The following is a 13,817-nucleotide window of genomic DNA, read 5'->3' on the forward strand; positions in this document are numbered from 1 at the left end:
ACTCAGTTTTACCAGGTTAATTATTCTTGATTGTCATTCTAGCTCCTTTACCTTTCATGATATCATATTAACCACTCTGATACTTTATAGTGGTAGGTGCTAAATTATGTGATCCCAACTGTGGCTGCATGGTATTTGAATATTTTCTTTCTGGCTGCTTGCTGCAGTAATTTTACCTTTATCTTTGAGCTCTGGATTTTGAATATCATATTCCTTGAGAGTTTTCATTCAGGGTGTGATCAGTGAATTATTTCAATTCTTACTTTGCCCTCTGGGTCTAAGATATCTAGGAAGTTTTATAATTTTTTTTTGAAATATGATGTCTAGGCTCTTTTTTTTTTTTTTTTACTATGGCTATCAGGTTGTCTAATAATTCTTTTTTTTTTTTTTGAGACAATCAGCATTAAGTGACTTACTCAGGATCACACAGCTATTAAGTGTCTGAGGTCAGACATAAACTTAGTTACTCCTGATTGTAAGACCAGTGAGCTATCCACTGTACCACCCAACTGCCTGATTGTCCAATAATTTTTATCATCTGTCATCAGTCTATTTTTCAGGTCAGTTTCTTTTCTATGAGATATTTCACATTTTCTCCTATTTTTTGGTCTTTTGTATTCATTTCATTATTTCTTGATTTTCATTGAATCTTTAAATTCCATTTGCCTGGTTCTAATTTTTAAGGAGATATTCTCTTCAGTGAAGTTTTGTACCTTTTCTTTTTTACAATTTGGTCAATTTCAATTTTGAGGAGTTATTTTCTTCATTTTTTTCTCTTTTACCAAGATGTTAATTCTCTTTGTAATTTTTTTTGATATCTCTCAATTTTCCCAATTTTTTCTCTACCACTCATATCTGATTTTTGAAATAATGTTTTTTCTTTTATTTGTCATCTCCTTATTTAGCTCTTTTAGGAAATCTTCTTTGGCTCATGTCCAGTCTGAATTTATTTTTCCTTTTGAGGCCTTACTTGTTTTGGTTTTTTTTTTTTCAAGTCATTGTCTCCTGAGTTTGTATATTGAGCTTCATGGTCACCATAATAGATTTTTATGATCAGGTTCTTTTTTGTTGTTTGTTCATGTTTCCAGCCTATCTCTTGACTTTGGTCTTGATGTTATACTTAGACTCTGATCATCTCTGGGGGTAAGAAGGATATCTGACCTGAGTTTTTGTCTCTTGTGTCCTTCTGCCTCTTTCACAGCTCAGTGGAAACCTGTAAGTTTTCAATGTTTTCAAAGTGGTGTGATACATGGAGGGGTCAGGTCACTATCTTCCTGGTCTGGACTCTTCTTCTTACCCAAGTAGAATCACTGCTCCCTCACAACAACCATTCTTCTCTGCCCTGGAATTATAATCCAGAACTAGGTGAGTGACAAAGCTACCAGAAAGCACCTCTTTCAACTTCCAGTCCTGGGACAGGTACTTTGGATTCTCCTTCTAACCAGTCACTTATCATCCCTAGGATCAAGATTGTTCCCAGTGCTACTAATGTCATAACTCATAGCTGGTGCCACTTCCACTCACACTCCCAGATAGCCCCCACCCCTGTGTCTGAAGACCTCTCTTTCTGTATTTCTAAGCTGCCCTGGGTTGAAAATAAGACTCATTGTGACATTTTATTGGTTTTGGTTTGGCATTTTTTTAAAAAGTTATTGTAGAAGGGAGAGCTCTATAGAAATATTAGCTTCACTCTGCCATTTTGGTGTCACCTCCTCAGGTGTTCTTGGAAAAGTATTCTTTAGATATAAAAGTGATCTTTAGATACAAGCAGGGAAGCTATAGGAAAAGCCATCATTCCCCTCTATCTTTACAGAACATGTCAGTACCTGAGCTCTGCGCACAAGATAGGAGAGGGGAAAGGAGAGAGAGGGATGTAGAAGTTAAGGTAGTAGAATCTTCTCTAACAACAGACAGCTGAAAAATAACTTCATCCACTTCATTCTTCCTGTAAAAGACTTTGGAGGTACTCTCTCAAAGCATTTCTGCCAAGATGACACATTAAATCAACCTCTGCCTCTAATGAAAATAAGGAAATATGCATCTTTCCAATAGAATGTAAGTTCCCTGAGGGTAAGTATTTCTTTAATGTTTTGATCTTCTATCCCTCATACCTAGCACAGTACATGGCACATGGTAGGTACTTAATAGATGCTTGTTGATTGGTTGATTAAATTGTACTGAATTTCCATTACTTTAATGTTCTGATAGGTTTAGAAAGATATTTCAACATATGTATGACTACACACTAACTACAAGAAGCTAGAAGTGACTGGAAGCAGGATGGGATGAACTCAGAGGAGATACAGAGGGCTAATAAGACATCCAACACAATTTAATCCAATAGGCATATATTAAGTGCCTATAATGCACAAGGTGGGCAGCTAGGTACTGGATAGAGCACCAGGACAGGAATCAGGAAGACCTGAATTCAAATCCAACCTCAAGCTTTTATTAGCTATATGACCCAGAGCAAGTCACTTAACCCTATTTGCCCCAGTTTCCTCACCTGTAAAATGATCTGGATAAGGAAATAGCAAACCAAGCCAGTATCTTGGCTAAGAAAACCCCAAATGGGGTGACAAAGAGTCAAACATGAATGCAGCAACTCAACAAGAACAAATGTGCCAGGCACCATACTTAGAACTGGACATACAATGACAAGACAGGAAAAAGTCCCCTGCCCTCAAGGAGTTTTACATAAAAATGCAACCAGGATTATCTCTGTTAAGAAAGTTTTCTGAGCTTACATTGGCATGCACTACATGGACATGAATGAATACCACTAATCACATGATAACGGTTTCCAAATCTACTAATTTGATCTCTTCACCTTATGAAAAACACACTGCAGAATTACATAATTCTGAAGCAGTCAAGTGTTGGAGTAACTTTACCTACATAATATCTTCCATAGAATCACTTATATAGCCATATAACTAGAACCAGGTCACCAGGTTCTGACAAAAGCCAAGCTTCAGTCAGGAATTATGACAGGAAATCTGAAGGAAACCCTTTATATTGGTGTTGAATATCTTCAAGTCACTGAGGCTCACTAATATTAGATATCACATCTATATGCCTTCACAAATTCTTACTTCAGTGCTTCCTCGTAAGTGTGAAGTTAGCCTTGGGATTTTAAAAACTATTACAGTAAAACACTATCTGTCATATTTTAACAAACAGGAATGCTTCCAGTACCACCCTGCATTTAATAGACTGAGTAAGCTGTCCAGGGACCAATTTAGCTATGTATGAGAATATTCACCCCCAGAAGGCTGGCTACTAGGTGAATTCTTTAACCATGGTGACCCTCTGACATTGACCATAAGTTTAGAAGTTAATAATGAACATTTTTCAAGCTGATGAGACTAGAATAAAACTGGACATTTAACGGAAAAGGCTACTCAAAAATCATTCTATCTATCATGTCATCACCTCAATTTTATCTATTCAAATAAAGTGTTAGTGAGACCATGATTGGCTCACTATATTTAAATAAATCACAATACAAGGCAATAAGATTCCTGAAAACAAAGGGAGGGAAGAAGATAAGGAAAAAAAAAACATTAAAAAGATAGAAACCTGATCATTTGACAATCATCAACTTCAAGTTTAGCAAGAGGAATGGCCACCCTATTATACATTATAAACAGCCAGGCTGCTGATTTAATGGTAGTCTGAGCAGCATAACGAAGAAATGCTTTCTCCCATATTAATAGGAAATATATTGTATGAATCCAATAGTTCATGAAATTAACAAGGAAAAAATGAATTGGAGGGAAGCAACTTTGCAAGTAATGGGAGGCTGCAGCAATTGCTACCCTGGAGCACAGTGAACACTTTGGGTGCACTTGGGCAAGGTGAATATAAATGAGAACGGACGCTGCTGGAAACTTTTTAAACAACATTTTTAATTTAAATCTATTTCAAGCTTTCTGTTAGTCAGAAGGTTGTAGAAGTGAATCTTGTTAATCCAAAATGCCAATTAGAGTTTAGGGGCCTTTGGCCCTTTCCCTAAAACATCTCAGGCTAACTGGTAAAAAAAGACAACTTAAAATCATGGCACAAGCTAGAATTTGGGCAAATGTAATTCTTAAATATTCCTTCTCCATCCTTTGATGTACTACTCTTGTTAGTCAATCACTTAAATCTAGAAAGTAAGGAACTATTTCCCTTTAGAAGGGACCCAAGGAAGTGTATGTCTATTGTTTTCTCTTGGGTGAGAATGGAGAGATCTCATACTTACAAGCCAATAGACATGCGATGAAAGATTACGTCTGGGCCACAAACACTGACCCTGACAGTGTGACCAAAACTTTGGTTGACCTGACAAGAAGAAGCAAGGTTTTCTGCAGAGGCAAGAAGGTAACTTCCATTGCTCCCAGAAATAGAGCCATCTAGGTCTTCTATGATAGCTGCATGAGGAAATGGGAATGCTACTCGGTTAGGAGAGTTTAGAAACTTCAGCTGTTCAGTCTTCACAGTAAATCCACCTGAAAACAGAAAAGAGGTTTAAAAAAAATTCATCAAGTCTCACAACATCAACTAATCAATCAATTGGTTAGTAAGTATTTATATTCTAGGCATGGTACTAGGTGTTGATCAGACAAGGACAGAAATAAAACACTCTCTAACTTCAAGGAGCTAATATTCTAACAAAGTTCATTGCTATTGTCCCAGTGATTTTATTTGGAAGGAAAATGTTTAAGTATACTTTTTTATGATACTGCTAAGACTTAGGTTTCCCTTTATAAATGATCAAATGGATTTTGTTTTTCTTTTGTTTCCCAAGTTACTAGCACAGAGTGTGCTCTGTAATAGCTGGTTTGTAAATGCTTGTTAAAATGAATTTAATTTGTTTAATTTAATTTGTAATTTAATATATTCATCAGGGGCATACTAGGATTGTGGATTTTTCATGGATCCTTTGGGTGAAATGTCTTGGGAAATGTCTCAACTGCCCTCTGATTTCCCTAAATTTCCATGTGGAAATGATGTCAGATTCATTGGTAGAAACAAAGCTGAGGGCCAGACTCTATATGAGTCCCTGCTGACACAAAGACCCTATGGAGCACCTACATTGTTGTTGTTGTGTTCATCCTTTGTTGCTTTAGAAGACCATGCCAACAGAGAAATAATGACATGACTTGCACTTGACTTTGTTTTGAGTGAGGGAGGGCTGTGCAGGTCACCAGCCTCACTTCTCCTCCAGAGCCATCTGAACTGATAATGTTTAATATAAAATTTTGGAATAATCTCTTTGTTCTCTCTGAAGCAAACTCGGAGAGTGCCTCTTCCTATGTCAGCAGAGGCCAGCCAAAGCTGACTCTGCATTCCTTGGAGACCTTTGACCTGTGACATGTCTTGAATAATGGGTCTTTCCTTTGTATCTTATTATCTATGGACACATACTATGTTATGGCATGTTAGTGGTGGGGAAAATATAGACATCTTAGGTCATAATTTCTATTGAACATTGTTTGCCCCTTCCTGTGTCAGTTATCTGTGGTGGGATTTCCTTCCTTGTCACCGAGACATATGCTTACCCAGCTTGGAATCTCAACATTTGATTGACATTACTTTGTTAATTGTCTTGTCTTACTAAATTTATGATTTGTTCAACTAGGAGAGTTCCTTTCTCACGGCAAAATGTATATAAGCCAGAAGATTTCTGCACTGGGTAGCCAGAACATTTCTGGCTCCATAATGCATTATGTAACTGTTTTCTTTAATAGGGAATTGATCAATTAATTAATTAAATCATAAAATGTATGCATTTAGCCATGTTGCCTTTTCTTAACAAAGTTTTCAGGTCAACAGAACCCAGTGACCAGATATTCATCAGGATGACTGGAGATGGCCCAACATTCTCTTTTCAATAACATCTACGCGTACAACACATATTTAATTTAGACAAAATATTGCTACTTTTTAAACACATGACCACAAAGAACAAGACAACAAGCATTGATTCAATACTTATTATGTGTCAGGCACTGTGGTAAGTGGGAGGGGTTCAAATGCAAGCAGAAACAATAACCATGATGCAAATCAAAACAACTCTGAGGTACCACATCACACCTATAAGATTGGCAAACATGACAGAACAAGAAAATGATAAATGCTGGAGAGGATGTGGGAAAGTTGGAACACTAATTCATTGTTGGTGGAGCTGGAGCGCATCCAACCATTCTGGAGAGCAATTTGGAACTATGCCCAAAGGGCTACAAAAATGTGCATACCCTTTGACCCAGCAATATCGCTACTAGGACTATATCCCCAAGAGATCATAAAAATGGGAAAGGGTCCCACATGTACAAAAATATTTATAGCAGCACTCTATGTAGTTGCCAAAAACTGGAAGTCAAGGGGATGTCCATCAATTGGGGAATGGCTGAATAAATTATGGTATATGAATGTAATGGAGTACTATTGTGCCATAAGAAATGATGAACAAGAAGACTTCAGAGAGGCCTGGAAGGACTTATATGACCTGATGCTGAGTGAAAGGAGCAGAACCAGGAGAACTTTATGCACAGCAACAACCACAGTGTGTGAGAGTTTTTTCTGGTAGACTTAGATTTTTGTAATAACACAAGAACTTCTTACCAAAAAAAAAAAAAAAAAAATCCCAATGGAAGATCTCAAGGCAAAATGCCTGCCACACTCAGAGAGAGAAATATGGAAGTCACTCACATATTGTAGCAGATCATGTTTGTGTATGTGTATGTGTTTGTGTATCATGTTCTGATTTGTTATACGATTTCTTTCATTTATCTTAGTCTGACTACATAGCATGACTATAGTGAAAATATACTCAATAGGAAAGTATATGTAGAATCTATACAGAATTGTATGCAGTCGTGGGGAGGGAGGGGGGTAGTGGGGAGTAGGTGGGGAGGGATAAAATCGCAATTGTATGGCAGTGATTGTTAAACATTACAAAATAAAAAAAAAAAAATAAAGTGGTACATTTTAAAAAAAAAAAAAAAAAAAAGAAACAATAACCATGATCATACTGTCCTATTAACTCTCCCCATGACTTAGGACCAAATGTTCTCCAAAGCTGGGAGCCACACAAGAGAAACAAAAAACAATCAGTGCACAAAATTTGGGTAGATGCAATGGATAACTGATTGAACCTGGGGTCAGGAAGATTTGAGTTCCAATCCACCCTGAGACACTTACTAACAGGGCAAGTCATTTAATGTCTGCCTTAGTTTCCTTGTCTGTAAAATGGGAAGAATAACTTTCCAGAGTTGTGAGGAAACAATGAGATAGTATTTATAAAGTGCTTTGTAAACCTGAAAGTACTACACAAATGAATTAAAGATATTTGTAGTCAAAAATGATTGTGGTCTGTAAGGCTCAAAAGGCAGCTGCTACCTCCTTCTGTAAGAGATGTTCTTATCTGACCAATTGGGTTTCCAATTCTTATGCTGTACAGTCTTGGAGTCATGTAGTATAACATCTGGATCCAATTCATTGCATGACAGTAGCAAAATGATTCCCAACTTTCCCCATGTACATAGCTACATTTATATCATCTTTATCTATATCTGTATCTATATACTTATCTTGCACTTCTCTGATATATGTGGGTAATATTTCACCAGTTTCCTCTCTTCCCAGAGATTCTAGGGTAATGATTGCTGGTATTATCTGCATCTCCTATTCCCAAAGCTAAGCTTTGGGATCTTTGAGAATTATAATTGGTTGAGGGAGAGAAGGAAGGGAAAGAGTCTGGCTCACCCCAGGGCTGACCTTGCTAATGTTTTATTCACCTCATAGAGATGGGTCTGCTCTCATTGCCTTGGGCTGGGATCTGAGAGACCTTTCTTATCAATGAATTCTTAGAGCTGAGGGGAACAAATAAAAAAAAGAGGTCATTAATTCTGTCCATGGTATGAATTTCTTAACTCTTAAGCCAGTATCTAAACTTTAAAGAATATACACATATACAGAGAGAGAGAGAAAGAGAGAGAGACAAAGAGACAGAGAGACAGAGACAGAGTCTGAGAGATAGAAAGAAAGAGACAGATTTGGAGACATATATCAATATAGATATATTTATTTAGGTATAGACATATGCATCTCCAAATGTATATATGTATTTATGTATCTATAGATAGATTTAGTTTAGCTATAGATAAGAAACATGCAGTAAATTATTTATTTGACCAGGACTTTCAATTTGTTAGATGCTTACACTTGTGAAAAGGATCAGAAAACAAGATAACTAGAAAATACTTCCACCATGTAATAGTCTCTAGCCTCTTGGCCATTCTCTGTAGCACATCAGTGTCTCTCCTAAAATATGACATTAGAATCAGAACACAGTATTCCAGATACTGTAGCCTGGCTGTGACAGAGAACAGTGAGACCACCACCTGCCTGGCCCTGTACAACATATTTCTCTTAATGTAGCCTAAGATCATGTTCAGTTTCTTTGGTGGGCATATCATACTCTTTAACTCATAACACATTGAATTTCCTAGATCTTTTTTAAATAAACTAATTTCTACTCATGCTCTTCTATCTCATACTTGTGATAATGTTTTAGTTTTTTATTTTTGTTGTTTTAACGTTTTCTTTTCAATTCAGGTATAAATTATATAACTTTATAGTCATCTCTCTAATTTTAGACCCAATATTGCAGCCTGTCAAAATCTTTGTTCAGTCGTGTCTGACTCTTCATGATCCCTTTTGGGGTTTTCTTGGCAGAGAAAGCAGAGTGGTTTGCTATTTCCTTTTCCAGCTCATTTTACAGATGAGGAATCTGAGAGAAACAGGGTTAAGTGACTGGATCAGAGTCACACAGCTAGTAAGTATCTGGCATCATTTTGAACTCAAGTCTTCCTCATTCCATGCCCAACACTGTCCATTGTGTCACCCAGCTTCTTGAAACTGACATTACTGCCTGAGAAAATGTCTAGCACAAAAGGTCACCAGTATTTTCTCAATCCATCTTCTGCCACTTTATCTTTCACAAATTCCCTAAACATTCACAGCAAAACTAAAATACATTCTGCTGACTCTGGGGAGCATTTACTGTCTCCCTCACTCCTTTGGCACTTACCTTATTGCTTTGTCTTTTTAGTGTTATCATCATTATTATTATTTCCTGCTTCTCCAACTAAATTTTAAACCCTTTGGCAGAAGAGATCATGTCAAAAAAATCCCAGAAATCTGGGATGAAATGAGCATCAGAGACCATCCAGTAGAGATGTGCCCAAGGTCACAGAATGAGTTGGTCTAAGAAGTCACAAATAAGGTTTTGATTTAGAGCTAACATTTGTGTATCACTATAAGAAACATCTTGATGCTATTTCATGGTTTAAAATGATTTTTTCTCTCTCAAAAACCACAGGACAGGTAGAGCAAATAGCATGATACCCACTTTACAGATGGGAAAAGTGACTTACTTGCTGATGGTCACACAACTAGTAAGGTTTTGATTCAAAGATCAGTACTCTTCATTACACAGTGGTTCCTGTCATTGATTTATTCAGTATCTCAAGAAAACTGTGAATTAGCAAAGCAACTCCTGAAGAGCTTCTTCATAATGTGAAACACTGGCCTTCAAATAACTATATTTGATATTATTAGTACCTGGAATATGAATATGAAATCCATGCCAAGAAAAATAAAGTTCTTTATGGTATTAAAAAAAAAAAAGAAAGGTGCTGTCAAAGGAATCTTAATGCTAACTGAGCAGAATTTACTTTCTTCCAAAACTGACTCCTTCTTATTGAATGACTTGGTTGATTTGTTTATAATGATCAATAGGCCAGGTTCCCACCTATTTCCTTTTACCTTTTGTTATGCTGAAATAACCTTTAAGCTTCCCTAGGCTTTGTCATTCCTTTATAAAGCCTGGGGTGGGGATGATAAATCATCCTGAATTTGAATAGTTCTACTATCCAATAACAATAACACCAATAATTCTAGAATTGGGGCTAGAAGATCTAAGTAACTAGTTTGTAAGCCTTTCATCTTTAAATTGTTTAGCAGGATTTTCCTTTTTTTTCATACTTCATCTGAAATCTCTGTTGATATATTTCCATGATTAAGAAGCAATTCAGGGGTGGCTAGGTGGTGCAGTGGATAGAGCAACCAGTTCTGGAGTCAAGAGGACCTAAGTTCAAATTTGACCTCCAAAACTTATTAGCTGGGTGACCCTGAGCAAGTCACTTAACCTCAATTGCCACAAAAAAAGCAATTATTAGATAACCTCTACGTTTTATTATACTCTGTTGCATTTCAGTCTCAATTCCTTTCTAAACCAGGTACTCCTAGAACTCACCTTGTCCTCGATAACAGCTCGAGCAGGTTCTTATGGCAATGCAGTTGTTCTGATCAAAATTCACAAAGGTAGTTTTGGACACCAACAGTTCCTGTCTCTTAGGGGTTTTTATTCCTGCTGACATACACGAACTCTCTTGCTGATGATAAAAAGGAAAGGAAGATATAACAACTGGCCAAATGAAATGAATGAACTGATACAGAGATGGGACAGTTGATACAATAATAACCACACTATAAAAATTAACAGTGAAAGGTTTAAAAATCCTGATCAACATTATGACTAACCACAATTCTAGAGGACCAATGAAGAATGCTACACACCTGCTGGAGAGGAGATACACTAAATATTCAGAATGAAATGCACAGTTTTGGACATCGACAAAAGCAGAAATTTCTTTTACTTGGCTCTACATATTTATTACAAGGGTTTTATTTTCCTTCCTCTTCCCCCTCAGGGTGGATAGATGAGGTGAAGACAAAAATAAATTTTTGTTGATTTCAGTACACACGCATATGTATTGCCAAGGCAATATTCACAGCACCTATGGCAACTATGAATATGCCAGTGTAGTTCTGAATCACAAAGTATAACAGACTCTCCATATAGAAGGCAGAAGTAAAACATTTATTCAGACAGAAAGCCAAATCCCAACACCAGAAAACTGAATCCTTCATAGCAACAAAGATGTTAGTACACATTATCACTGCAGGGGACATCTCCATTCCCAAGCCTTCCCCCCACTGCTGAGTAGGATTAACAGCAAATACAGTCCTGGCTGTTGGCTTCCTCTTTCTCTCCCAGATCTGATTGGTCTATCTTACTTCCTCCCAGTCCTGCTCTACCCCCTTCCTGTTCCATCCATTCAGCAAGTTCCTCCCATCACAGACTCATGTGAGTCAGGCTTCCATGTGAGTCAGGCTTCCATGTGACTCAAGCAGGTCACCTGACCCTTTTAATGGATGGGAAAGATCTTCCCATTATGCAAAAATACATTAACAACACTATATATATATCTATATAGATATATAGATATTTATATATACTCACACACACATATATGCATATATAATGTATATATATGTGTGTATGTATGTGTATATGTATATATGTGTGTATATATGTATATATATAAGTAATTTTTAAAATATCAAATAAACAATGAGTTCAGGACTTTTAGAATAATTTATTCTCACTCCTATATGTAAGCTGAGGCTACATATCAAGCATAAAAGCTATTTCCAAGCCATGCATCTTTCTGTCCTTTGACTGGGAACATTTACACCTTTCACCCTAGTTTGGGGGTAAGTTCCTAGGAATGTGCTCAGGGAGGACGCCTCTACAGTGGGGAACCCAAAAGAAGATAGAAGGAAGTTATGATTAACTCTGAAGTCTGGCAGAGTAAATGATGATACATTTACTAATTCAAAGACTCTGGACATATCACCTCATATCCCTGGGCCTCAGTTTCCTTCCCTATAAAAAGAAGAGTTTGGGCTAATTGGCTTCTAAAGTCCCTCCCAGTCCTTGATCCTACAAAACTGAAATATCATACTTCTTACATTTTTTTAAAAAATCTCTAAAAATAGATAACTAATGGGGTATATTAGAAAGAGTTTTAGACTTGGGGGTCAGAAGATGAATGTCCAATCTAGCTCTGACATTTACTAGTGGTACTCTTGGGGTGTGACCTTGGGCAAGTTAATTCTCAGTTTCCTCATTTGCAAAATGGGAGCATTGGACTAAATTGTCCCTGAAGTTCCTTCTAACTCTAAATTTATGATACATGATTTGGGGATCTCTAAAACTGGGGAAAGAGAAAATTAGATGTTCTCTAAGTTCCTAGTCAGCTAAGTGTCATTGTGGATAGAGTACTGGAGTTGGAGTCAGAAAGACTTGAATTCAAATCTACCCTTAGACATTTACTGACTCTGGGCAATTCACTACTTCAGTTTCATCAACTGTAAAATAGGATAACCTACCTTTCAAGGCTGTTAGAAGATCAAAAGAGATAGTGTTTATAAAGTGCTATATAAATTCTAATTATTATATTTTTATCATTCTATGAGCTCTCAAGCCTCATCTGAAAAATGAGGATAGTATTTATGCCTATTTCATGAGGTGGACATGAAGAAAGGAGTTTGCATACCTGAAAATGTGATACAAGTGAGTTGTCTGTTATTATTCTTATGGAGATTAATCCACAAGATATTAATCCATTCACCTAACCAATAAGATTTCATTTAGTATGCTAAAACACAGATATATATGAATAAGAGAGAATGTTTGCACAGATATGCAATTTATATATTTGTACATAGAAAATAGTGTATTCTCTGTAGTTTCATGTCTATTAATGATTGCATCCTTACAATTCTAGGTAGTTGGTCTAAGAATGGCCAAGCACTTTAAAAATCCCAACTCCTAAGAGAATGGACCACATGAAAATCAGTGGCTGAATCCAAAGTGGCATGGCCAATAGAGAAGTTAGGTACATTTCCTTTTAACACTCTGCATAAAGTTATACAGCTTTCATTATATGCAAGTATGATCATCATTAATTGTTTTTCTAAGTGATCCATGAGGCTCCAACAGAGCTTTTCCTCTGAAAAATCAGATGTCTTTTCACTTTGATTGTCAAGTCTACTGTTTTGTCAACCTCTATGAGAGGTTGAGGCAAAGGCAACATATTGGCAGAGACTAGGATCTTATTCTCAAGTCAATGATATATTCACTAGACTAGGAACTATAGCAAATGGGAAGACACTATATCCATTGTAAAATGCTATTTGTACTGATGCCACAATTGTTATTTCTGTTTTCTCATCAATTGAAGAAGTTGAAAATATGAGTATAAAGCAATATTTGATAAAACTGAAGTAATTTATAAACTTTGGTTTGGGTCCTAACCAACTTCACGTGGTAGCCTAACCGTACCTTACTTACATTTTCAGATGAATCACATTAAGACAATGTCATTCAAATAACCAAAATAATAATAGTAACCCACAATTGCGTCATCAGATTCTTACCAAGCACTTTACACAACTAAGAGGTATCAGAGCCAAAACTTAAATGCATGTCTTTTGACTGCAAGATCATTCACTGTCCTCCCTCATATCCTCCACTATCATTCCAATGGGAAATATTTATAAAACTTCAACAGTAGCCACAAGATAACCATATTTTGTTCTCATGAAAAAATTAAAAAGGAGGGACTAGAATCATGATTTTTTTTTTTTCATGTAGGGAACTCCCAAGTAAGAAAACCCACTTCATCAATGCAGGTTACCTCCCTCTCTTCAACTTAAAGTCATAAAGTACCTAGAGTACTGTGAAATTAAATTATTTGCCTGAGATTTTACAGCCAGAATTTGAATCCAGGTCTTTGTGGATTTGGAGTCAGATCTATCCATTAGATATTATATAGCTTCTCTACAGAATAGAAAGCATATTAGAATGATAGCAAGAAGGTCTAGGTTATTATCCTGACTCTTCCATTAAATAGCTT

At 36.5% G+C, this 13,817-nt stretch overlaps 1 protein-coding gene across 10 annotated transcripts in view; it reads right to left on the bottom strand.

The window, feature by feature from the left end:
- The window catches only part of PKHD1 (PKHD1 ciliary IPT domain containing fibrocystin/polyductin), a 640,097-nt gene that overhangs the window by 303,362 nt on the left and 322,918 nt on the right, over window positions 1-13,817 (bottom strand). For all 10 annotated transcript variants that reach the window (XR_011974315.1, XR_011974316.1, XM_072642432.1 and 7 more), the window contains 2 exons: window positions 10,307-10,445; window positions 4,247-4,493 (listed from right to left, as the gene is read on the bottom strand). Coding sequence is in view for 8 of the 10 variants with exons in the window: in XM_072642432.1 (XP_072498533.1) it covers window positions 4,247-4,493; window positions 10,307-10,445 (386 nt within the window). In the remaining 2 variants the exon portion in view is untranslated. The remainder of the gene's footprint in view (window positions 1-4,246; window positions 4,494-10,306; window positions 10,446-13,817) is intronic.

This window comes from Notamacropus eugenii, chromosome 2 (genome assembly GCF_028372415.1).
Source record: "Notamacropus eugenii isolate mMacEug1 chromosome 2, mMacEug1.pri_v2, whole genome shotgun sequence".
NCBI lineage: Eukaryota > Metazoa > Chordata > Mammalia > Diprotodontia > Macropodidae > Notamacropus > Notamacropus eugenii.